This window comes from Temnothorax longispinosus, chromosome 4 (assembly GCF_030848805.1).
Source record: "Temnothorax longispinosus isolate EJ_2023e chromosome 4, Tlon_JGU_v1, whole genome shotgun sequence".
NCBI lineage: Eukaryota > Metazoa > Arthropoda > Insecta > Hymenoptera > Formicidae > Temnothorax > Temnothorax longispinosus.
In genome coordinates this window covers 24,001,743-24,029,156 of record NC_092361.1, presented here as the reverse complement: position 1 = coordinate 24,029,156, position 27,414 = coordinate 24,001,743, and the positions used below count along the sequence as shown (strand labels likewise).

General features: G+C 37.4%; 4 protein-coding genes across 7 annotated transcripts; 3 read left to right on the top strand and 1 right to left on the bottom strand.

Moving 5' to 3' along the window:
- Positions 1-192: 192 nt before the first annotated feature.
- On the top strand, positions 193-1,302 carry Atpsynf (ATP synthase, subunit F). 2 transcript variants are annotated; one of them, XM_071776837.1, is made up of 4 exons: positions 193-385; positions 477-575; positions 827-943; positions 1,027-1,302. In XM_071776837.1, the coding sequence occupies exons 1-4, from the start codon at positions 295-297 to the stop codon at positions 1,053-1,055; spliced, it is 336 nt and encodes a 111-aa protein (XP_071632938.1). In that variant the 5' UTR covers positions 193-294; the 3' UTR covers positions 1,056-1,302. The 2 variants fall into 2 exon arrangements, with proteins under 2 accessions (XP_071632938.1, XP_071632939.1); XM_071776838.1 differs by having other exon boundaries at positions 202-413.
- A 1,764-nt stretch (positions 1,303-3,066) lies between these two features.
- Hel89b (histone acetyltransferase 1) lies at positions 3,067-11,966 on the top strand. The gene is made up of 15 exons (XM_071776806.1): positions 3,067-3,257; positions 3,840-3,890; positions 4,101-4,348; positions 4,431-4,780; positions 4,967-5,321; positions 5,400-6,022; positions 6,101-6,873; positions 6,962-7,523; positions 7,638-7,932; positions 8,148-8,443; positions 8,514-8,827; positions 9,301-10,051; positions 10,139-10,405; positions 10,588-11,223; positions 11,309-11,966. The coding sequence occupies exons 2-15, from the start codon at positions 3,880-3,882 to the stop codon at positions 11,507-11,509; spliced, it is 5,682 nt and encodes a 1,893-aa protein (XP_071632907.1). The 5' UTR covers positions 3,067-3,257; positions 3,840-3,879; the 3' UTR covers positions 11,510-11,966.
- Positions 11,365-26,744, top strand: LOC139812169 (adenomatous polyposis coli protein). 3 transcript variants are annotated; one of them, XM_071776815.1, is made up of 9 exons: positions 11,365-11,505; positions 22,335-23,242; positions 23,360-23,504; positions 23,712-23,863; positions 23,946-24,285; positions 24,357-24,768; positions 25,087-25,347; positions 25,463-25,693; positions 25,896-26,744. In XM_071776815.1, exons 2-9 carry the CDS (start codon positions 22,390-22,392, stop codon positions 26,622-26,624), a joined length of 3,123 nt encoding a protein of 1,040 aa, XP_071632916.1. In that variant the 5' UTR covers positions 11,365-11,505; positions 22,335-22,389; the 3' UTR covers positions 26,625-26,744. The 3 variants fall into 3 exon arrangements, 2 of the variants coding, with proteins under 2 accessions (XP_071632916.1, XP_071632915.1); XR_011731822.1 differs by lacking the exon at positions 11,365-11,505 and adding an exon at positions 21,244-22,148 and having other exon boundaries at positions 25,447-25,693; positions 25,896-26,036; XM_071776814.1 differs by lacking the exon at positions 11,365-11,505 and adding an exon at positions 21,244-22,148.
- On the bottom strand, positions 11,896-21,256 carry Agps (alkyldihydroxyacetonephosphate synthase). Its single transcript, XM_071776821.1, has 6 exons — positions 21,079-21,256; positions 20,158-20,247; positions 17,543-17,823; positions 15,201-15,489; positions 13,282-13,591; positions 11,896-13,066 (listed from the first exon to the last, which is right to left on the bottom strand). The coding sequence occupies exons 1-6, from the start codon at positions 21,150-21,152 to the stop codon at positions 12,293-12,295; spliced, it is 1,818 nt and encodes a 605-aa protein (XP_071632922.1). The 5' UTR covers positions 21,153-21,256; the 3' UTR covers positions 11,896-12,292.
- Positions 26,745-27,414: the final 670 nt, after the last annotated feature.

Below are 27,414 nucleotides of genomic sequence, written 5' to 3'. Positions count from 1 at the left end.
CTGGACCAGCCAATCAGATATTTTCATTTTAAATCAACCAATTGACAATTGGTCAATTGAGTCCCCCACTTGCTTTGAGAAGTTTGTCTTCTTTCTCTTTTAACCACAGATTCACGCGCCATCTATAATTAAATTTGAGGATTAAGGAATACTCAATATACGCTTTTTATCTATGCCGGATGCCCATCTATGCCTGTGATTGGCATTGCACATTGCACATTCGTGTATATGTAATGTATGTATTTTGTCCGATAACATCGTGAAATTCATTCTATAAAAACCCGATATTTTACCATGGCGGATAAACTGAAGATCGGTGGTTATCCTGCGGAATACGATTTTGTGAGACACGGGCCGTATGATCCTGCACGTTATTATGGAAAGCGTGAGTTTGTTCGTCACATCTGACGCGTGTACGTCTTTTCCTTGGACACAATTAATAATATTATATAATAACCGCCTTTCTCTTCATGCAGCTGACACTGCGTTCTTGGATCTGAAACTCAACGAGATCCCTGCCTGGATCGCGAGACGACAAAAGAGTCCACAGGCACTTGCGGCACTGTGCTCCCGAGGTATTTCCAATCAAGAAAGAACCCATCGGTCAAAAATTGCATAACTTTGATCTGCCATTCGGAAAACAATATTTGAATAACTTGTAGAATATACCCAGGTAGCATTAATGTCTAAAAGACATCATAAAGATGTCTTTAAGATGCCAGAAATCTTAAAGATGTCTTTATGATGTCTTTTAGACATTAATTGCTACCTGGGTAACTTGAGCGTAAAAATTCTCTATTGTAATATTATTTCGTTTGTTTTGCAGCGTTTTGGCGTTGGCAGCATAAGTACTTGCAGCCTAAACGAACTGGTATAGCTCCTTTCTTCCAAGTGGTAGTGGTTTCTATGTTTGCGTTCTATGTAATGAATTACAAAAAGCTACGTGAGTATAGAAGAACGCAGGGAATTTCAATTCTATTTCTAATGCGAGTACGAGTTTAATGTTCTGTTTTTTCCTCATTTCAGGTCATCACAAGTCTTACAAGTATCACTAATTGTACTCTATTAGTGATAGAGTGTCTCTATATCTAGACACTTCCATAGATGATCAGAATAAAAGTAACTCGTGCATCAGTTATTCACGAAAGATGTTGAGCTGTTTAGGATGCGTTTGAATAAATATTCTTAGTATGCACAAAAATACAATACATAATTTATTATATTGGCTATATTAACTCCCATCTAATATAAAATGTTAATTGAAAATTATCTGAACGTAGCAATAAAGTTTAATGAAACTAATCCTATTTCTTGGAAATTATAATACAGAGATGTCTAAGTTATACAAAATAATATACATAATGAATCGGTTGAAAAACGTATAGCTATTTTAAAGAAATAAATTTTTAGGAAGAAAGTATATCTCATGTTCCATTACGAAAACCGTAGAAAAATAACTTGACTTGAAATAAAAATACAGATTATATATAATTATATATAGATGATTTAAAAAAATTAATATATTTGAATGGGCTTGTATGATGAAGTAACCAGTAATGTAGCATATATATATATATATATATATATATATATATATATATATATATATATATATATTTTGTTGATCGCTAACATTTTATATACATATACATATATATGATTAGCGATCAGCAAACAATAATAAAAGTGATTTTCTGCATTCACTAGCGAAAAGTAATACCGATTCGAAGTAATATAATAATAGAAATAAAAAAAGAGAATATTTGATGCATAATTAACTTCGAACACCTATTTATTTACATCATATTTATTGCTATTATATTTACTAAAAGAAATTACAACTTTGTTCATATTTTAAAGCGACGACGACATGTCCATGCATAAGCAATTAAGCTTAAAATATATGCATATTTTGAAATGCGTCAAAATAGATATGCAACAGATATGACATGTCCAGGATTATACAGAGGCTGATACAGGCTGACCAAGGCTGACTAATAATCCTTGTTAATTAATAATTAACAAGACTTTTAAATATTTTAAATATATATTAAAAATGTAGAAGAGAAAGAGAATTCTAGCTAGCGCGCCGCGCCGTTACTGTTTCGGGCTGACCTCAAGAAACAGGCGCATATACAGCAATTATATATACTTTTTTATCGCTACGTTTTTTTTTATTAGTCAGCCTTGGTCAGCCTCTGTATATCCTGGACATGTCATATCTGTTGCATATCTATTATGACGCATTTCAAGATATGCATATATTTTAAGCTTAATTGCTTATGCATGGACATGTCGTCGTCGCTTTCAAATATATGAACAAAGTTCTAACTTCTTTTAGTAAATATAATTAATTGTGTAATCTATATTAATGTAATATTTGTGTTTTTTCAACGGATTTTCCTTCTTCCAGTAGATTTCTATACACTATCTGCTCATACATATTTTATCTCGCGAAATGTAAACGCACAGCACAAAAAAAATATTTAGTATATAATATATTATTAGACGTGCTACCAATGTTAGAGCCATTATCAACGAACCTTATATTTCGATATTTCATATTCTTCATTTTCCTTTCTCTCCCTGTTTCTTTTAGATTCTAACATTTTAGTGCATTTTCTTGATTACTAGTAACCCATTAAATTGAGTAGACCGCACCTGGTCTTTCTAAACATTAATTCTAATTAATTCCGGAATCATTGAACTGCATGCAGTTAATAACGCAACGCGCGTTAGTTACACGCTAAAAGAATTGATTATTATTAAATTACATAGAGGTAAGATTATTTTATTATTTTATTGATAAAAATTTGCAAAAATCGATAACGACGTCTGTCGAAGCAAATACTTGTCGCGTTTCGCGCTGCGTTGTGCGACTCGTGCGTCGCGCATCGGAGTTGATCGGAGATCGGATCGGAGTATTCGGAGTCGGAGTCGGAAACGCGTGCCCTCGCCATCCCTCGCGATTATTGAACGGGGAGAGCGGCGATTGGCCGGTCGGCGGATGACATGCGCACCGCCGGCCAATGAGAGCAAAACCAGGGGACAAAACTCAGGTTCCCCAGCAATATGGCTGTCAGTATAAATTTGATGCTTGTAACATGAGTTTCTCTCCGAGAAATTTGACAAGCGTAAGCGTAGTTTCGCGTTACGCGCGGCGTGATGTGACTTTCGCGTGTCCGGCAATGCGGAAATGGCAACGCGAGTCAGTTGAAGCCGGAGCCAGACAGCCAGAACGGTTTTTCAGAGAGCAGGTACGCGCGACCCGCCGTCGATCGTCCGCCGTCCCCAGCGGCCCAGTCGTCCCACGGCGACCGACCGCCTCGTTATGTCCATATTGCGCTCAAACCGAAGCTCCGCGCTTTTCCCCGCGTTCCTCCCGCGTATTCGCGCGATGCGATCACTCGCGAAGTAACGCTGGGGTACCATCGCCGTCACCGACGTCCACCGACGCGTCGACCAGCGGTCGAGCGACGCGTCCTCAGTCCTCGCCCTCGCTTCGTCATCGCCACCCCATTCTCCGTCTCTCTCCAGATCGACCTCCCTCGACCGTCCTCCCTATTCGCAACCACCGATAATCGTTTATCTGTTTACCGCAATTTTACTCTTCCGGTCGGAGATAACGATCTCCAGAATGCCAGAGGAGAGTTTGCTCGGTGTCAGTTCCTGTGTGTGTGTGTGAGATCCAGTAATAGCACTGTCATTAATTTATGTTCGAATTAATAAGTATTAGGAGTAACGTGTCGAGAATATCATCGTGAAAGTTTTATAAGATACTCTTTCTCTAAGCAGACAAGCTAGACGAACCATAATTGTTTCTGTTTTTATGGTTTAAGGTATTCACGAGTCGTCTATTCAGCAATATAGTTCGTCACCATGACGTCAAGGTAAATGTATAATAAAATTAAATATTTGTACTTTTTCTCTGATACGTGTGTGGAGTATTGTACAATGCTTTAAACCTATTAATAAACACAGTTATACACATATAAAAAAAAATATACATTTATATTTTGAAAGATACATTCTAAACAAATACTTAAAAAAATTTTTTTCATTTTCTACCAGTACGTTATATGTCACATTTTAACTTTTAGATTGGACAGACTATTCATATTATTGGAGACCGGAACAAACGCAGTTACCAAAAGGGCAGCTGCGCAGCAGTTGGGAGAAGCGCAGAGATTACATCCTCATGATCTACATCATTTATTAGCGAGAGTCTCTACTTTGTTAAAATCTCCACAATGGGATACTCGAATATCGGCGGCCCATGCTGTGCAAGCTATACTTGCTCAAGTTCCACCTTGGGACCCACAATCAATTAAGAAAGAAGTCTCCACAGGTAATATTAATACCTCGTTAAATAACTTTTATATCTTTTTGAAAATCCAATTATACGATATATGGCTGTTTTGAATTAACAGATGAACCAGAAGCGATTAAACGCAGGACTACTACCAAATTGAATTTAGAATCTTTTGATATGAGCAGAGTTCTAGCTCGTAGTTCACATCTTACTGGATCTGAGGGCACCGAATACGACCTAACTATATCAGAGGGGGAGCAATTGTCATTTCCCAGTCAGCAAGAAAAATTAGCTGCAAAACTAGGCTTTCATCCACGTTTGATAGGCGTCGATGATTTATTTACCGTCGAGGATCTTACCCCAGTACAGGCGCCACGTATGACGCAAACTGCTACTGTACCTGTCGACGAAACTTTGAAACAACCAGCAGGATTGAGCAGAAGAGAAATGAATAGAGCGAAACGCAAAGTATTACGCCATTTTCAAGCTTTTATTTTATTATAATCAATGTTTCCTTTTTTTATTTGAATTTTTAACGCAAGCGTTAAAAATTTATAAAATGTTTAGAATCGCTTTATATGCTTCATGTATTTTACTTGCAAATTTTGCAATTTTGCAACGAAGATATGAATTATTTATATATTAACAATTCAGGCGCGTCAGTCAGTGACGAAACAACGATCGCGTGAACCGGATGATCATCGCGCTAATGATGACCATTCAAATTCAATGAATGTTCAATCTCCATTAAATAACATTGGTGAACCACCGACCAAAAAAATGATATTAGAGGACGCGATCTCATCAGATACTGGATCAAAGTGCGGCTTATCCAACGAGCAAGTAAGCGGAGTGCCAGATGGTACTGGATGCTGGCCAGATTCCGTCGTAGATTGGCCTTTAGAATCCTTCGCGGAAAGTCTTTGTCAGGATTTATTTAGTCAAAAATGGGAAGTACGTCATGGAGCCGCGACAGCTTTACGGGAACTCATAAGACTTCACGGTAAAGGTATGTAAAAATCTGTAGTAATACATATTTCTCTGGGTAATATTAAATGTTAAACGCTAAATGAGCTTGAATTTATAGGAGCGGGCAAAACCATGGGTCAAACCTTGGAAGAGATGCAAGAGAGCCATTACGAATGGGTGATTGACGCTGCCTTACGATTGTTGTGCGTATTAGGGCTCGATCGATTTGGAGATTTCGTATCTGATCAAGTTGTTGCGCCAGTACGTGAAACGTGTGCTCAAGCGTTGGGGTCGCTTTTCCTATTGGTACCCAGTGGTCCAAATGCCAAAGATACGCATGGTGTTTTTCATGGAATACTTTCTGTAATTCTCAAACTATTGGAGCACAACGAATGGGAAGCGAGACACGGTGCATTTCTTGCTTTAAAATATTTATTAGCCGTGCGAGACGATTTACTGGATGAGGTATTGCCAAAAGTGTTTCCCGCTATTATGCAAGGACTGTCCGATCCTGTCGACGACGTAGGTGCAGCCGCCGCGAGTGCGCTTATACCAGTAGCGCATGCTCTTCCACGATTATTGAAATCAACAGAACTGGAGATTATCGTAATACGTCTTTGGCAATTATTAAAAGAACAAGATGACTTGGCTGCGGCTTGTAACACTTTTATGGGTCTTTTGGCTGCGATACTCTCATTACCAGCGGCACATGCTTGCTTAACACCCCAACCATTATCGCAGGTAATGCAGCAATATTTTTATTATTTCGGGACATACACATATTTAAATGTTTTCGAATAACAGTTGAATTTTGCTTAGGTATTACCACGTTTATGGCCATTCCTCAGCCATTCAAGTTCAAGTGTACGTAAAGCCACGCTGCAAACACTGCAAACTTTAACTGGAAACGACAGCACGTGCAGCGAAAACAAGAAGGAGCGATGGGGCGAGGGTGGCGGATTAGTTTTACAGGAAGCATTGAGGCATGTGTTTCAATGCGTGCTAATCGAACATATTAGCGTGATACAAGACGTGGCCGAACGTGTCTGGGAAAATCTAGTCGTGCAGAGTGATCTCGAATTATTGTTACATGCGGCGTGCCCTCACGTCAGTACGTGGCTTTGTCTCGCCATGCAACCGGAACATGTGCCATTCAATCCAAATTTGTTAATGACAGTTGCTAATGTTATTAAAGGCACGAAGAATAATCAAACGATTGCCCATTGCGACGGGCAATCAGATACTAATGGCGGAAACAGTAATATTAATACAAGTGCAAAATCATTATCCGAACTAAAAATGTATATTGGTGGGATTGAAACGGTGGCATTGAATGTACGAAAGGCAAACGTGGTACAGGCTCGTTGCAGAGCGTCTCGTATGTTAGGATTGCTGTCGCACTATGTTGTACAACCTGCACCAGGTGTCATTTATCCACCAGACGTACCTAGTCCAGCGCTTTGTTATGCTAAGGTGCTATTGGCACATCTAAATTCGCGATCGGCTCTGCAACGTACCGTTGTGGGGCTTACAATGTCTCATTGGGCGACTGTGGATCCACTAAAGATACCCGCGATACCAGACATTCTCAGGTACGAAAAATAACTTCTATTAAAACAAGGAATATTTCATTTACCTAAATTACTAAAACAAGATGTTTTTTGTTTTTTCCTTTTTTAGTGACAGATTATTGGTTTGTTTAAACGAATGTATGTACTATGACGAGATAGCGGCTTCCTTCACGAGACTGCTGCATGAAAGCCGAGATTATATCGCGACTTTAAAACATTATAAACTTATGGTACCAGTTGAAGTGGATTCGTCTGGTGTGATGACTCTTGATCAGATCGCTACACTTGCTGGAAAAACAATTTCCACCCTTTGCACTGTGGGAGCAAACGCAGGTGGAGGTGGAAATATTAACAGCGGTTCAATGGCTATTAAATTGAAACCTAAATTAATGGAAAGCTTAGAGGAGAGAAGACGAGCGTTAGATGTCGGAGCAACTACAACGGCAGCACAACAACAGTCGTTGCATATCATGTCAATGGCTGCGCTCGCTGGTGCCGCTACGATGTTACATATTCTTCCTCAATCTCCTCAGCCACTTAATCCGTTAGTAAAACCGCTAATGGAAGCTATAAAGCGCGAGGAAAACGAAGAATTGCAAAAATTGGCTGCAAAACATTTGTCTCATTTGGTCGAGCTCTGTGTCGATAGAAAACCATCTCCGAACGCAAAGGTTCGTATATAAAATACACAAGATCATGAGGAAAAAAACGAATATGAGTATCTCGAAAACTATCGAATATCCTTTCTATGGTGCAAGATGTTATTAAATAATCATCTGTTACAGATTTCTGCCAATCTATGTACATTCCTATGTTCTGATGTTGAGTTCACACCACGGGTATGTTGCGCCGGTGACGTTGAAATTTTTGATGGAATACTCACTTTGAATAACAGGCAAAAACATGCCGAGAGAATAGCATATAACCGAGGTGCAGGTAGTGGACTCGGCAGCGGTAGAGGCCCTGGTAGGCCACCGACGACTGACATTCCTATTGAGGAGTTACTCGCTTGCGAAGAACCGGAAGCCAAAGCCGCTAGAACGCGCCGGCGTGGAGCTACAATGGCATTAACAGCTATAGGTACATTCTTAAAGAGTTAATACTTAAAGAGATCGCGTCCCGATGTGCATTAATCAAAATTAATTAATGCTTAATTAAATGTTTGCTCTGACTAGTTAAAAAAAAAGACAAGGGAATCGATTAAATTTCAAGTAATTGTATATAATTAAATTTTATGAGAACGATCTATAATACATATGTAAGCTATATTTTAAAATATTTCCATATTCTTAAAGCTACTCTCTTCGGTTCTCAATTACCTGATCGCTTACCTCAACTGTGGGATTTGATTTTACCGAACACACTAAAGGACGCAACCAAACAAGATAATATACAAGAAGAGGAAGGAAATCAATTAATTTTCGGCTTACAAGTATTAGAGATCATGGTGCCGAGTTTAGCTAAGTCTCTGTTACCACCTGCGTTAGAATGTCTGCCACGTTTGTGCAGTCTATTGGCACATCCGTACAAAGCCGTTAGGCATATGGCCTCGCGATGTATAGCGACTTTAGCTACTTTAAATACAGAAAAGGTAATAAGCTTTATCAGATCCATATTAATAATGATAGAAGATCAAATGGACTAAGAATAGTTTCTTTCAGACAATGGTACACATAATACGCAGCGTTATACCACTCTTAGACACAACTGGCAGTGAGAAGAAATGTTCTTCAGGCATAGTGGCACCGAACGAAGTCGATTCCGTACGTCAAGGAGCTGCAGAAGCTCTAACTTGTATCGTCGAGAGCTTAGGTGTACACGTGGTGCCATATGCTGTACTCTTTATGGTACCCTTATTAGGACGTATGAGCGATCAAAATCAATCTGTAAGACTCGTTTGTAGCGCGACATTCGCTACGCTTGTGCAACTATTACCGCTAGATCCTGGCGCAATTTCGGACCCACCAGACCTAGTGTACGTTATTCATGCAAGATTATATTTATAATGTTCGATAATAGGTACATTTGGTGTATGCGATGGCGATGATATTCCTTGAAAATTATTTCAGTTTTCATAAATAACGATTACAAATAGTAGTTACAAAAATATCTGTTCGATACCTATCAAATTGAAATTTAAATTAATAGACAAAATTGGAAAAGAGAAAACGAACATTGGCAGCGCAATAACAATTATTGAATGTTGAACATCAATGATCGCACTTGCGCCGCGATTATAGTGTACCGCGCGGGTATTGTATCATCGTTTTCAAAAATACTGAATTCACTGACAGATTAAGCAAGCTATAAGATTTAATTAATATTGATTAATACTCAAGATATTCCAGCAAGGCATATCGCCAATTTATTCACCAATTGTGTATATTATCGAAAACTCGCACTATCGACACTCGAGTTCAATGATGCTCATGTAATATCATATCACAGGCAAGAAAAGGCACAAGAGAGAAAGTTCTTGGATCAACTTTTAAATCCTCGTAATATTGCTGATACGGAGCTACCGATTCCCGTAGCCGCGGAATTACGTTCCTATCAACAACAGGGTTTGAATTGGCTCAATTTTTTGAATCGTTATCATCTTCATGGAGTTCTGTGTGACGACATGGGTCTCGGAAAAACATTACAGACACTTTGTATTCTGGCGTTGGACCATCATCGCAATCCACAGGCACCTACCAGTCTCGTAATATGTCCACCAACTCTTACCGGTCATTGGGTATACGAAGCTGAGAAATTCTTCAAGGCAAAGGATTTGTCGGTCATTCAGTATGCTGGTACACCGCAAGACCGTGAGAAATTGCGTCCCCGGGTACCACATCACAAACTCGTAGTTGCCAGTTATGACATTGTACGAAAAGACATCGAATTTTTCGAAACACATCAATGGAATTACTGTGTGCTCGATGAAGGCCATATAATAAAGAACTGCAAAACGAAAAGCGCCAAAGCCACGAAACGATTGCACGCGAATCACAGGCTCATATTATCTGGTACACCTGTACAGAACGACGTGCTCGAGTTGTGGTCTCTATTTGACTTTCTGATGCCAGGCTTCCTCGGCAGCGAGAAACAATTTGCCGCTAAATATTCCCGTCCCATCTTGGCCTGCAGAGAGCCGAAAGCAGGACCGAAGGACCAAGAAGCTGGTGCCTTAGCTATGGAAGCTCTGCACAGACAGGTAATTTGCGTGTCACAGGTTCTCGTTGTCGTTGCAGTTAGAGTTATATTACGGTAATACTTCAGGATAATCAGAAATTGATTACAGGTATTGCCATTCTTATTAAGACGAAACAAGGAAGATGTGCTGCAAGATTTACCACCTAAAATCACGCAAGATTATTACTGCGATTTATCGCCTTTACAACGCATACTTTACGAGGATTTCCGCACTCGTCATTCGGCCCTCACCAACAGCTCCTCGTCTTCGAACGATTCTCAAAGTAGTCACGTGTTCGAGGCGCTACGCTATCTGCGTAATGTGTGCAATCATCCAAAATTAGTGCTAAGTCAAGGGCATCCACTGTATCGAACAGTACGTATTCAAAAACAAAAATGTTTAAATATATATAGGAACAAAATATTTAAAGAAAGAAAGAAATATAATCTTGTCTCAGTGTTACATTTCTCAATTTTTTTTCCATTGCTTAAGTTTTTAAACTGTAATAGCTGTAATATGATTTTCATCACCCTATACAATTTTTCTAATATTTTCAGGTATGCGATATGTTGAAACAGCAACAAAGCACTCTGGCAGAAATCGAGCACGGCGCCAAGTTGCTTGCATTGAAGCAACTGCTATTAGATTGTGGCATTGGGCAACCGCAACAAACTCGCAAATTCTCCGTCGCCATAAGTCTTACCACGGAAAGCGCCCATTCTCAGGAACAGCAATTAGTCAGCCAGCATCGCGCTCTAATTTTCTGTCAGTTGAAAGCAATGCTGGACATTGTCGAAGAAGATTTACTTCGCACGCATCTGCCGACAGTAACGTATCTTCGTCTGGATGGTAGTGTACCGGCGGCGCAGAGGCACTCTGTCGTGGCGCGTTTTAATGCTGATCCATCGATAGATGTTCTTCTATTGACTACTCAAGTCGGTGGTCTTGGATTAAATTTGACGGGAGCAGACACCGTCATATTCGTGGAGCACGATTGGAACCCCATGAAAGATCTCCAAGCAATGGACCGCGCGCATCGTATAGGCCAGAAGAAAGTAGTCAACGTATATCGTTTGATTACTAGATCGACAGTGGAAGAAAAAATCATGGGACTACAAAAATTCAAGCTTCTCACTGCGAATACGATAATATCAACGGAGAACGCCTCTTTGGAAACTATGGCTACTGATCAAGTAATTAAACAATTAATACTGAACTTTGGATACTGAACTTTACTACCAAAACTCACATGATGTATAATCAATGTAATTTCTTTAGTTGTTAGATCTATTTTCATTGGATAACGGAAAGGAGAAGAGGACGGATCACCAAGAGGACACTGTTTCAAAACTTCCTGGCCTACCGGGAATTAGCCGTTCTGTGCTAGATATCCTACCCGAACTCTGGGAACAGCAGCAATACGACGACGAATACGATCTCGACTCATTTCTGTCTACTCTGAAGGCTGATAGCCAGTAAGCTTACCAGTACCTCGATAAATCAATCATTCAACGTAGATTTAGAGCTCGGCAAGTTCTTCGCGTAGCTCAATGTTGGCACATGATATCAAATGAAGAAGAAATTGTAGAAATCAGATCCGGTTGTTAACTCTTGGTTGCGTATAGTTCCAGTAATTGTAGCATATTCCCAATGGCCAAAAGTGATCACTTACGTAATTTACGTATTAATAATAAAAACTACGCCTGATTAAGAGTTAACAAATCTAGCCCTGTTACAATGGAACACAAGTTGTTAATTCTTAACAATAAGGAAAATGACATTATCATCGTACCTAAACTCAAATAACCTATAGTTGATAGTAAGTAGAGATAAATTAAGGTATCTGTGCGTAAGGTAAACGTGTGTTTTGTTTAGTTATAATAATTTATAAAAATGCCGATATATACAATTACAATTCCGCATTTGTACCAAACGACGCCACGGTGCATAATTATTTATAATGTATATTATACTAGTCTCTTTTTTTTCTCTATATCATTACGAATCAGCAAACAACAATATCAGTTGCTATCTACGTGCATTCGCCATTATAATGAGAAAATCGAATTCTTCATTAGAAAACATCACATGGAACAATCTTAATGGCAAGTTGATGAGATATTGTAACTTTTGGTCGAAGGTATACGAGATCACATCAATTTGCTACAATCAAACTTTTCAATGATTTAAGATATCGGCACTAACGGAGTATACGAAATAGCTCTATAGATTCCCCACTATGTCGCACGTACGGCTTTTAATTCACAATTTGGATTTATTCCCTGAAACCATATTACCCGTTGCGAATATATTATGCGGATCCAAGTGCGCCTTAGTCGCTCGATAAAGCGAAACACCCACTTCCCCGACGGCTTCGGGATAAAACGGCGCGCGTATTTTACCTACTCCATGATGATGGGAGAGCGATCCTCCATTGGCGAGTATCTCCTCTCGCGCCGCATGCTCGATGGCCTCGTAAGTTTCCACGGGATTCTCCATGTCTGCGTAGCTAATCGCCAAGTAAAAATACACGCAACAACCCGCGTCATAAGTCTGCGTGACGCGGCAGGAAATAAAATATTTACGAACGCCGTACGCCTTACAGTCCCTGGCCACGCGAGACTTAACATTTCTGCACAGTGATAATGCGCGGTTCCAAGAAACAGAAGTCTCGAACGATTCTGCTAACACGTTAAACTCGAGTCCAAGGTCACGGATGTACGCTATCACGAATGTTAACATGTAACCTCGTTCACCGTTCGCCTCGCCTGCCGGTATCCCACCGTACTTATCAGCTATCTTGTAAATTTTCCGTTCCTGAGCCGCAACATCCGCTGCTACGTCGCCCTCTATCAATAGCGTGGCCACGCATATCTGATCCCATCGGAAACCCTTTATTCTAGTGATGTACATATGTTTTAATCCTTGCAGGATCAAGCCGCCCCAACCAGATTCCGGGCGTAGAGTTTGCCCCATTTGGAACTGCTCGTTGTCCATTAAGCGGATGCTGGCGGGTTGACATCGTTCCTTCGCAATCTATACATTCATAACGAAATTACATTCTTTTGTCGATCTTGTACGATGTACGAGGTGGATCGTATTATTCCTTTATTGCCCATGCAACCGGATGTACAAGGCTGCCGTCGGCTTTCTTTCGTCGGCTTTCACGATATTTATTTTGGGCAAGTGTTAACAAAGCAGCACGGCCTTTACCGGTCGGCTTAATGTAAAAGTCAACAAAGGATACGCACCTCTCGTAACGCGTGAACACCGCTCAGAAAATGTGGGAACACAATACTGCCGTATTTCACCACTCGTGGCAACGGTCTTATCTTTAGTACGACCTCCGTGATAATACCCAGCGTTCCCTCGCTGCCAAGTATCATATGATCAAAATCCGGGCCGCAAGACGCGCGAGGTACCAGACTACCTCTTTCCAAAGTGATAACAGGATCCTCTGTTCTTCCAGTGACCATTCGTATCCGCACGACCAAATCCTCAATGTTGCCGTACGTATTCTTTTTCATGCCGCTTGCCCTAGTCGCCACCCATCCACCTAAACTATTCGAGACAAGCTATTTTCAGCTTTCCGTGCGTTCGAAATTTTGTTTCGCACATGTGAAGAAAAACTTTTAAATACTGATTTATTACTTTATTAGTCAGGGTTGAGTTTCAAATACGGTTGAGGCAAATCTTTGAAATATCTACATATTTATGTATGCAAGTATACATATGTAAATAGATATAGAGATATTTCAAAGGATACAAGTTACATATACTTTTATTAGTTTAACTTTTCAAGAATACTGATGCATTTTGTATTTTGATTGAAAGTTGCAGTCATGTCTTGTATCTTATATTTGAAATATTGTAATATTATTTATCTTCAATTAAATAAGATAATTCGATTCCTTTTCATAGTTTATATTTTGTGCTTTACAACCGGGACACATTTTTATGGTACTTTAACTGAACCCTGAATTACCGTAAAAATATGTAAATATTTTTTACGTTTACAAAAAAATATACAAATTTACAAAATAACCTAATATTATTGATCATGTTCTATGGTTTTTCTGGTGCGATAACAAATATAAATATTAAATTTAAAAAATTAACGCTTCATTGTGTGTGTGTGTATGTACGCGGCGATATGTTTTATGGCGATGTATAGTACGAAAAAAATGAGTCTTGTTTGCTTTTCATGCTATGCATTTAAATGCATTTTAAAATAGCTCACACTCTGATCTCTGGTTTCCGTTGTACGCGTTTCCGCGCATTATAATAACTTATAATAACGCGCGTCAAACATGCATCTCTTCACAGATTACACAATCAAATGCGTGCTTTTTTCAAACGCGCGCGTTTGATGCGCAACTTAACGCGCGGCAATGCGTGCATGGAAACCAGGGGTGAGCTGACAAATCAATATCGAGTTCTGTAAGAAACGAAATCAAAGTATGTTTTTTGTCATCGCAAATATTATCATATATATGTGTATATCAGTTACTGCATATGTATCTATAAATATGTTATTTATGTATGTATTCTATATATATATACACATATATAGATATAAGTATATATGCAATAACTGTTTAAAGTTCACTAATGTCATTATGCAGCATGCAGAAAGACACTACTAATTGTTATTCATTGTGCATGTAATCTAAAAAGCTTTTTTTAATTAATGTGATTTTATGGCTAAATATGTGTTTTGTACCACCCTTTTTTCAAAGTACCTATTACACCCACCTTATCATATTATGTATCTTGATAAATAAAATTACTTTTATACGAAATTATAATTTAAATTCAATTCGTGAATTAAAATTTAAAAAAATTATAACTAAATTTATATTAAGCAGGAATCGTTTCCATTTATTAACCAGGGTTGAGGCAAATGATAAGAAATAGTCTATATAATATATTAATTTTATAGAAAAATTTAGATTTTTTATTTGAATGGTAATAGAAAAAATAATTGTCAGTGTAAAGGTTTGCAATTTAAATATATGGAAAATATTAGGTAATAAGAAATTTGTCAAATTTTATTATTTAACAGAAAGTATTTATCTTAACAATATGTATCTCGATGTACCATGCATTCGTACAGAAACGAGAAACTCGACTTTACGCATACTCTAATCGGATATTAGACTTCACGTACCTGGAGAACTCATAAGAATCGGGCTCGTGACCACATGTAAATCCTTCGGAGCGAAGTAATCGTTCCAGATCTTGACCAATTATGCCTGATTCGCAGCATATCAACAAATTGTCCCTATCTATCCACAATATCCGATTCATTTGTGACGTGTCTAATGAAATTATCGTGCGACGTTCATCCGGAGGACAACACGTCGCGCGGCTGACGCTGGTTCCACCGCCAAAAGGTATGCAGACGACCCCATAGTGTGCGCACATATTGACAATCTTGACGACATCCTCGTGGCATTCTGTAGGTATGAATATTAATAGAGGACACCTCACAGCGAAAATTTTCCCACGAAAGGAAGAACCAAAACACACGTTTTCACTCATACGCAGTAATAAATATACATAAGCAAATGCACTTATGCAGAATGGGAAACACAAAGTATGTTATTTTCTCAGAAGCTATCAGGGACATTCATAACTCACAAGTGATTGGTAACAACATTTTTTGTGGTACTTAAAGATTGTGAAAATTTTTCATAAAATAGGATTCTTGGATTTATCAGAAGCGGACTATTCCCATTTTTTTAAATGGAATCATGCTGTTTTCTTATGTAAAAAAGTTCTGCCCATTATACATAATAGCATGAGATCATAGAAAAATAAATAATTCACGAGATATTTTTATGTATATTCTATAATTATATATTCATATTCTATAATGAGATATGAATTAAGTGTTTTCTGTGACCTCGATCAAAACATGCTTTTGATTTATGTTAATTGATATTTTGTCGCTCTCTATTCGCTTCCTTTGAATCGTTCTATCAATATTATTTATATTCTGTTTCGGTTAAATTTGATCATTGATCAATTATAATATAAATCCGGTAATAATGTAATTAACTAACAATTATTTTTTAATGATCTTAACACTTGTTATTCGCAAAATAACAAGAGAAATTGTTATATATATATATATATATATATATATATATATATATATATATATATGATTCCACGCGCACGGAAAATGCGAGTCATTTATATCAATTTTACTTTTAATAAAGTTAATTTTTGTAATCTGTCTTAATTCAATACTTTTCACTTGTTATTAATTTAGTAGATAAGTATTTCTATTTAGTAACTGTAATTTACGCTTTAAATTCTGGACAATCTTGTCACCTATATGTGAAAGTGAAAGGATAGACTTCCATATTAGTTCGGTTAAATATCCAACCTTGAGCACCTAAGCAGAAATATATTATTTATTATTCTTGTTATAACTCGTATGTCACATACAATATTGATTTATTTCGGTGGATTTCAAAGTATGCAAAGTATGCTGTTTTTAACACGCTTTATGACACCGAGAAGATCATTTGAATTTCTTGAATTTTTATGTGTGCGCAACAAAAAATCTTACGAATTTATAACGAAATTATCTGATCCAAACTAACTGAAATTACATCGAATAAAATATTTGATAAAATCTATGTAATCATGTATATAGATGGCTATATAATAATGTGACATTTAAAATAAAATCAGTGAAACTGATTAACGTAATTTCTTGCATTAGTTAAAATTGAACAGAAATAAATTAATCGTACACGACTTTAAGGATATTTCGTATTAAAAAATAATTTCGAATTAAACTTTGAATTAAAAAATAATGTTATTATTCATTACACAGTAAATTTTATTAAGACAAGCATAAACAATAGATTTATCGCTATTTTCAACAAAATAAAAAAATATTTTCAACAAAATAAAAAATATATCAATACGCATCAGACACATACTTATAATTCAAGATGGCAAAAGATCGCCAGTAGCACTCTACAATTGCATTACGACACAATTAAATAGGCGGAGTAATAACATACATTGATTATTGCTTGCAGAAAAAAAAGATTGACATACGAAAGAAATTTCTATTCGCAATTGTTTTGTGTACAACAATATGTATATTATACATATGTACAACATGTTTTATTTTAATTCTTTTTAATCGCAATTCTTAATGATTATTTGAAAAATATTTCCAGTGCGTTATTTCGTTCCTAAAAAGACATTTTATGTTTATCATAATAACTTATTTCAAGATGGAACCGTTTGAATATTTGAAGATTATCTCTATTCGTTTAAATATTTTTTCTTTTTATATAAATTTTTTTGTTTTTCTATTTGAAAAAGATATGAAAATGAATTTTTTTTTAAATTTAACGATTATATTATCTCGTTAATAGATATCTTTTGAAAGCCAATATTATAGATTAGTATACAAACTCCGATCAAACTCCGCCTATTTATTGCAGTTGTTATGGCAAGGATGAAAAAATATCAACTTACTGGGCCACAGGACAATATCCGGTATCCTTTCGAAGGAGCTGTACTTCAAAAGATAAATTTCTCGCAACGTGTGACCGTGTGCTCGAAACAGACGATCGATACCATTGGTTGAATAGTCGATCGTCAATTCCTTGATCGCTTCTAACAATTCTGCAGAAAGAATTGGTTCTGGAAAGTCCTTCGGTAAATTTTGAGGCGTGTTCTTCATTTCCCATATTATATCGAAAGTTGTTTCGCACCATTTTGTGAAATATGGAAGCTCCCGGTTTCCAATGGGATATCTAAAAAATATATCAAACGTCTACTATTTACAGGGAAACTGACCTTTACGTAGCATATGTTCTAATCAAGTTAAACGTGTACGAGATTACAATACATGCTAGAACAATTTCCGATTGTCCGCAATACGTGCTCTTAGAAGGAAGTAAACGCAAGTCGAGATAATTAATCGCTGAAGATGAACAGCATCAGCCAAACAGTCATGTATCGACTCAAGAGATGTAGCCTTTTAAAAAAACATTTAGAAAAATAAATTATATTGATCTTTTATTTCGTCTTCTTTATATTAGGATGACTAAGTGACTGGAGTTATTTATATGTTTATCAACGAGGCTAAAAAAGTTCTTTTTATCAGCTATTGACATAAAGACGATAAAGCAGTAATTATCATAAATATCTATAATTGTTTCAAAAGACGATGAGATATCACATAATTATCGTCTTTTTTTTACGTTAACTGCACGTTTGCTATTCGTGCAGAAATTCGTTTTGAAATTATTCTTTAGCAGCAGATGTTTTAAATTCTTTATGTTACATTGCAATTCTGGCTCAAAATACAGTTGGTATCACGTATCTTATAACGCAAACTAAGCAACTTTGATAATGAAATTCTTATCACTTCTATTACTTATGATATCATACGATTACAATGACTAATGCATCATCATGCTAAAAGAAATTTAGACTTCAACGAAATCTAGACTTCAAAAATAATAATTTTTAAGAAATTATAAATTAAAATACTATTTTTTTATTTATGATGACTTCGATATTTTCATATTAAGAGATTTTCGTCTTTAATTAACTTCTAAAATATGCCATTAAAATATGTTGTTTTATTATTTACGTTACGCAATACGATTAGACACTTTTGAATGTAATTACGTTCTGATAACGTAATATTATCAAAATTACGAAGTATTAACATATTTTTCTGGTAAACTTCTTTTTGAAATAATTATCGTTACAGTGTTAATGGCAATTCCATTCCCATGTGTTTTTTCCTTTTTTTTTAGGAATTTATGCAGACAAAGTCTTCAATTGATTCGCTGGCGAAACGCAATACTAATAAGTATCACTCGAGAAGTGCAAATAAAAGGTGTACATACGCTATATAAGACATCGCAACATGCATTAACGATACGCGCTTGCCAGTAATTGAATAAATATAATTAGCTAGTAGATAGACATAAGAAAACGAGATAATACGCAAGAATTTCAACGTTCAACGTATACATTTAGCAAGCTAAAATCTCTCGATGCTATGGATACCTTTATTCATCGAAATCTGTACTTTATACGGATACGAGCGAAACGGGCTAATTAAGCGCCAAATCCGGTAAATGAGGCGCGAAAGTTATTTGCAAATTATTTACATATTTTCCAATCTTAGGAAACTGCGCGCCGACTATATTGTCATTATTGTCGGATTTGCAACATAAGCCAGTATTTATAGTCGAATCTTATATTTAAGACCGTCTTAAGTACGATCTTAAGATGTCATTAATCATTTACAGAGCCGTATTGGTATCTTAAGACATAACTTAAGACGGTCTTAAAGTAAGAACCGACTATGAATACTGGCCATAGTTCTGTTTGGAGCAGTAAAATCCCCTCCCTCCGCCCTAATTAAATCTATTAATTAGAGGGAGGGAGGAGATTTTACTACTCCAACCAGAACTGTGTGTTGCAAGTCTGACTGAATATAGTCAGCACGCAAAGGTTAAAAAATATGCGTAAAAAAATTAAAAAAAAACTATCGCGCGTCATTTGCCGCGCCTTAAGCCTTGGGAGCGAAATTTCTTAAAAATCAGAAGCAAAAAGGTCACAAAACTACTAAAAAAATCGAGAATCGAAATGTATTTCCAATGTAATTTGGAAGACAAAAAACGCACAAAATATTATGACGAATCGAATACGAGTCGAATAAAATATATTTTTTACGTTTGAATATCTTTTATATCTTCATTATACTTTTTAATAGCACTTCTCTAAGTAGTAAACTTTTATTTTTTATTCTTCCTATATATTTAGTGGTATAACTGAATGTCATATTTGAATCATTATTAATACTTGAATCATGACTTCTAAATATTTTTTTCTCGTTTCTTATCTTTACGCACCATCGTAAATCACAATACATAATTTGGTAAACTTAAAAAAAAACGTACATTTTAAACTTACATTACGATATTTCTCCACTTCCGTTCTTAATGTTGTCTTTACGCAACATTTAATAGCAGTTACGCTCGATACGATGGAATCGAACTGATATCGAAAGTTAATCGGTGAAGATTCCAAAACGGTATAGGGACAAAAGGTCTTACGAAACTCACCTGTCACCGATAAACTCTATCACGCTCCTGTCGTTGACGCGAAACCCGGAATCCTTGTAGCCCCAGCCGTTCCATCTTAACAACTGCTGCCTTAAACATCAACAGCAACGTAGACGTGAGTGGTCTAAAAGACCGAAAGCCGAATATAATTATATCTCGCGACCCGCGACATGCGCGAGTCTCGAAATATTTTAAACTCTCGGCCTGTGTGCCGCGCACACGTTTGTCACGTGACCGAGGGCTCCCGGCTCGGTCGAGCGCGGTTCGTAAAAAAATTGTACGTTTTCACGATTTTTCGAAATTTGCGTACGTCCATTCCTCCGCTTTTGCCGTTATTCCGCTCGAGCCGCTATAACGTCTCTACCGATAACAAAAAAAAATAGAGCGATAAAAAAAGAACCTGCAGTTAATTATTCACGCAAATAACGAGAGAATAAGGAAGGAAGGAAGGAAGAAAAGGGGCACACGGAAAGTCTCTTATCGATCGACATTACGATTACATGACAATGTCACTCGAGCCTAGACCCGAGACGCGGGGGAGGGGGAGGGGGAGTCATGTCATAACGTCGACAATGAGTCACGAATTTTTACACACGTAAAGTGCACACAGGGTATGTACACAGCTGCGAGAGGTGTGGCCGGTCGCCGGTCGCGATTAAGTGCACGCTGGTGCACGCTGCACGCGCGTGGCCAGCGTGGGCGCGTTAGGTCACGCGTGTGCGGTATTGCGGATTGCGGTGTGCGACACGATTCCCATGTGCCCCGTATATATATATATTACGCGCATTCGCGCATGTACGATACAGGGGCGCATCTGGCCCTCGACGCTCGACAGGCGAGTGAGCCCAAGTGAGGCGAGGCGAATCCGACCCGTGGAGCGGAGGAGCGAGTACCGCTGTACCGCCCGAACGCGAAACTGACCTGATTTTCGGCACGACGCTCTCAAACTCGATCGGCTTGTTCGCGCTCGTCCGGTGCTTCTCTTGCTCCGACATATCCGCTGCTGATAAAGAGCTTATTGTTCAACCCGCTTGGAATACCGCGGAGAGAAATTAACCCTAAACCCCGCGCTCGGCTACGACTCGGACGACTCCGCGTCCACTATTGACACGCGCACCGGCAAACCAAATTTAAATCGATAGAGCCTCCGCCCGACCACCCATCGGCGCGCCAATCAGCGGCACGCGCGCACGTGTCACGAGCGGCCTATCGCGTCAGCTTCTAAGCGAGGAATCGACCAATCCGCTGCGTCCCACATACGCGTTATCGTGTCGTGTCGTTACGTTAGGTGTGTTGCGGATGTTGCCCTAGCGCAAACATAATCCTATTGCGTAACAGGCTGTTCACATTACCGCACCTTCTTATATTTTCAATTTCCTAAACATCGTTACATACATTAAAATGCATCCAAAGTCCAAAGTATAACTGCGAGTAGAAATAAACAGCGGCAAAGTAATAACTTTGCGTCTCTCGATACTATATCCGATAAGGAAATTTTAGTATGTTTACGTTCAAATATGAAGGTAGTAGATAGTAAAAGTGGTAAAAGTAGATCGAAATAGAAAGCAAATAGAAAGCAAATAGAAAGCGCAAGATTTGAAGAACATTAAAAAAAGAACAGTGGCCGCGTCTTTTTCGAAATCTTTGTCTTTAACGGAATGCGAAAAATTTTTCAAACGTGTTGATTGGCTACGGAATAGAGAATTTCTGGAGACTCGAGGAAAGTTTCGCGTTTCGCAAACGTCACTGCGCGGGCGCGCAAAGAAAGAGAAACAAGAAAGAAACACGCCAGTCGCGCGTCGCGCCACTCGCCAGCGCCAGTCATTATCCTCTGCCCTCTGCCTCTCTGGCTCTCTCTTTTATTTACTTTAGCTTCCTCAAGCATCGCAAGTGTGTATGTACCTGAATCCACCTGAATCTGACATTATTGATGAGAGACGCTCGGGCTATTTTTGTGGCATCTGTCCTGTTATGTGCTCATTTATAACAATGTACGCTTTTAACGAGGGTGGTATAAACTTTTTAATGCAGAAATGTGTTAGGGAAATTGAATGGAGAATGTCAATGGTTATAATAATGTTGTCGAAAATTCGATATTTTGTCACTTGTCACTGAATCGTTATGACGCTGCTAGTCGCAAAATGCTACAAGTTATCTTTGTGATCGCTTTCTTTTAGGAGACTCAACACGATGCATCTCGACTAGTCTCGCTGTTAGAGATCTGCCGCCAGTATGGACATGAATGGCGCGGAGACATACGACGAGGACGTGAACGATCAACCGGTCGATTATAGCAAGAAATATGTCGAGAGAAATGCTGTGCCGCAGAATCAACGCCTGGCCGATGAATCGCAAACGAGCCGCGTCGCGAAAGAGGAGTTCGACGAGCGCGACAACAAGGTGGACCTGTTTGGCGACTATGCGGAAACCGATCTTGATCAGCCTACGGATTATAGCCTGCGATACGCTGAGGACGACACTGACGAAGAAGAGAAGCAGAACAATGAGTACTTTGCTGGCAGCGAACAAGAAGATACCGTCAAGACTTATTGCACAGAGGGAACGCCATATGAGACTCCCTTTAACTTTTCCACAGCTACTTCCATGTCGGATCTTCGAGTTGAAGATATAAAAGAGAACGTACTTGTGAAGAAGGTGCCAAAAAAGACGAACCAAGTAGCCAGCAAGATATCCACGTCCTTCGTCGAACAGACCGAAGCTCTTACGTGCGACGAGCAAGATGGTCCACAAACGAAAGAGCTTGAAGAAGACAATTCAAAGGATATCGCGGTTCTTAATCCTGGCCAAGTAACTCCAGAGAAGATAGTAAATTATTATGAAGAAGAAGAAACGTCTCGTGGCTTCTCGCGTGCCAATTCGCTTAGTTCTCTGAGTAGCGCGATGACTCCTCAGAATAATAGCACGGAAGTTATATTGAAAGAAGATTCACCTCCTCCTGTGAATAAGGAAGAGTTGGAAAATAATGATCACAGTGTGAGGTTGAATAGCAATCAAATCGAGTTGTCATCGGTGAGCGATAATTCTTTTGAAAATAAGAATAGCCCACGTGTGTTAGACAAAGAAGGTTTGTATCCCATATTAAATTGACAATAAAAATATAATAGTACGTTTCTATATATAATTTTAACAAATGTGTATTAAGTATAATATGTTGGCACAACAAGATATCCATATGTTACAGGAAAAATGGTGACATTTGGTGGCCAAGATTACTATGCGGAAGAAACTCCTTTAATGTTTTCACGCTGTAGTTCGCTTGGTTCGTTGAGTGGTTTTGAACAATATTCTATACATGACGATCGTAGTTCTGTGATCAGTGACTTTAGGTAAGTTCTCTTTGAAAATGTAAAACTTACATCTAAAATACAGAATTTATATTAAGCATTAATATTATGATAGTATATTATCATTGTATTTTATTTCCAAGATTACTACTTCTTAGGAAATATTTTAAATTTTGTTTACTTAATACAATTTTGATTCTTCAATTGTAATACATAAAATAATGCCATTTTTATTTATTATTTTCTCAGCCGTAGAACCAGTGGTGTAGTCTCACCCAGTGAACTGCCTGATTCACCCACACAAACAGTTTTACCCAGTCCACGTAATCATAAAACTCAGAATGCAGAATTTATATCAAAAATACAAGAAGAAGCAGTAAGACCATCAGTCCGACATTTATGTAGGCAATACTATTAATCACCAATACGACGATGATGATGATAATAATATTAATATAAATTTAAATTTCATATCTGTTGCAGTATTTTCTAAACCGAATGTCACGAGGAATAGTGTTTTTGAAGATGACATTGCCACTTTCAAGGAAGAATCAACGCCAATTGAATTTTCTAGTGCAACCAGTCTAAGTTCTCTTACAATTGATGACGAAGTCAAAATACCTAATGACACCAAGACGTATTGCATAATGGAAGGAGTATTTGATACAAATGAGAAAGATGTTCATGTACTTGAAAAAGAGATGCTTAATATGAAAATAAATAGTCCAGAGAACAACGTGAAAGAGGAACAAGTAAGTGACGGCGATGAAGATGACGAGGATATGTTGGCTGCTTGTATTAACATGGGAATGCAAACTAACAGGTAATATACTATAGAAAAAGAATTTATATTAGATAATTTAAAATAAAATATTTACAAATGTATTTACACAGATATAGACAGTCTCTGAACTCTCAGAAATCTGTACAATCAGAGTCAACGAGCATCTTAGTGCCATATCAGAGAACGTCTATCCCAAGCAGATTGGAATCACCCGCGACTCCAGTCAAGACACCTGTTGGTACTTCGAAGAATAGGACTGCAATGGAAATTGTTGCTTCAGACACCGTACATGTGTATTGTACGGAGGATACGCCCGCAGATATCTCTCCAGTGGGATCTCAATCCAATCTGTCTGCTCTCTCAATGCCAAGTGTACAGGAGGATGAGGAGAAGATTGTGTGTGAGCAAGACAAATCAGCCGAAATCAATTGCCACAGAAATGACTTGTTTGATGAAAATTCCAATCTTTCGGGCGAAGATGAGAAAATATTAGATGAATGTATTCAATCGGGCATACCTAAGGTATTAACTTTTTCAATTAGTTATTGTATTTTATATATTTACTTATTATTTTCAAGATGGGTTCCCTCATACTACAATCTCATTTCACTTTTTTATCAGTCTTTTATAAACTAAAGCGTATATATAGAATCAGAGTCTCATTATAAATTATCTTTTTTCTTTTTACAATATTTAATCTAGCCATAGAATCTGCTCAAAAAATATCTCGCGTTGACATTTAAAGATATAATTTAAAAAGTGTCACGCGTGTGTATACGTAACAGGCAAAAAAATTACATTGTTGAAACTAGCCTGTTTATCATAATTTTTATTTCATAGGCAAGACAGATAACTCCACCTCCAACAAATGGCATTCTGTTCGATAAAAAATCGGAAACATTATCGCATAAGTTTAACATATGCGGTACACCATCGTCTTCACCCGTTGATACAAATAATGGAAATAAAAACTCTATATTGAGTCCCAAATCACCAGGTAGTGCGTCATTGAGACATCCAGATGAATTTTCAGACGATAGCTTGAATCATTCAGACGATGATGCAATTTTGACGGAGTGTATACAGTCTGCAATGCCAAAGGTTATTGTTTTAGAACTGAAAAATTAATATTTGCATCCGTTTATACCGAATGTTCTATACTACATACAGTAATTAATTATTGATTATATTTTTTATCAGACTGTTTATTTTTTAGGCAAGGTTCAGATTATCACCGTCAATTGGTTCGCCGTTAGCACAAACAGCAGAAAATTCTACAACGATGAATATACAGCTGCCCTCCACTTCATCATTTTTTCAGCCAAGATACGTGGAGCAAAAGAAAAGTATAGCAAAGAAACTCTTACCTTTCGAAGACAATGTCGGACTTTCTGAAGAAGAAGAAGATATCATGTTAGCACAATGTATTAGGTCTGGTATGCCAAAAGTAAGTTATTTATGTATAAATAATAAGGTATACACAAAAGCATTTCTTGACAGATATTAAATAACGAATACATTAAAGACTACACTAAAAAAGAACACTTTTCTGTTTTACACTTGGGATATTCTATATCATACTTAGAATAAATGTTCTAATATTTGATATTGTATATATACACTGTATGATGATATAAATTAATTTTCAGGCATTAAATTCCATGCCGTCTGCAGCAATGACATCCACAGCCAAAAAATCCGAACCACCTTCGAAAGTTACAGGCAACTTTTCCAACCCTTCGGCTTCCTACTTTGCGAACAAGTCTCATTCTCCCAGGAATGCCGCGCTATATTCACCATCGTTGTATAAATCTGTGAATATCAACACGACGGATGTGCGTTTTGCCAGAAACGTATCCGGCAATTTTAACCACTTCCCCGGGAAAGCATCAAGCAGTAATATAGCACAGACCTCCGGTCAGACATTAAAAAATTGTGATAACGGTACGCGCGACAGGATAAACAACTCGCCGCATTGTGCTCGAAGGTCGCCGCTTCGTCGTACGGAAAGTCAAAACGGTAATTTCGTTGACAGTCTGTATATGCGATCTCGCGATGTGAAATGCGTGCCGATTTGTAACAGAATCCAAAACGACGACGATTACTCGTGCAAAAATCACAACACAGTGAAATCTAACACGGTGTCTTCGCGCCATAGTTCAGCAAGTTCCCTCAGTGAAGAAGGTTCGCTGATTTCCACGGAAGAATGGGCCTTACTAGAGTTATGCATCACGTCTGGTATGCCTAGAAACAAGTGTCGTGTTAAGGGAACTAAGCCTAATGAGAGTGCAATGTCTAACGTTCACGATGATTGCGAGTCAATACCAGAGGACAATTACTCGGTATGCAGTTACAATTCTTATATTTGTAAAACATAACATGTGCATATCACATGACAGAGTTTCTTTTTCTCTCTCTGTCTGGCAATTTGTATATATAATATTTTTAAAAGACTGAGTATTTTTGTATATTAATTAATAAAAGAATACTTGTGTGTATTTAGGATGTTTAATTAAAAATTTCTTTACAAATTAAATCAAATACAAATTAAACATGAAGTTTTTTGCTTAGCTCTAATTAACATTTTGTAAATTATTTAAAACATCAAGAAATCAGCTCTTGCATTTTTTATATCGAACAGTTTAAAACATTTTATATGCCTCCATTCTTTGTTTAAGTTAATGTTATGTATTTAGTTTTCATTATTTTAGATAATATTTAGAATTAATCGAATAAATCGCATTCTCAGAATCGTGATAAATAAGTTATTAATTATTTAATCTTGATCGTGATGAAAATGATTATTATTCGAGATATCATTAGCAGCAACTTAATTTATAATGAAAATTTCCATTTAAATGAATTAAGACTTGATTTTTTTTAGTGATCAATATATGTATGTCACATATTATAGGTATTTACCACTTTAAATATGTATTGAGTTTATAATTTTAACTAAATTATATTCATAAATTTTAAACATGTAATATTATTGATAATTTGCTATTACGGTTGCAAATGAAAAATATACAGTTAAACCGGAAATTTTAACTTGGCTGCTTTTAATTGATCTAATATAAATTTCATTTATATGTCATTGTGTGCAGTGTGGCATTTTTTATATATTTTTGAGCAGTTGTCTTATTTTTCAAATTTATGGATTTCGGG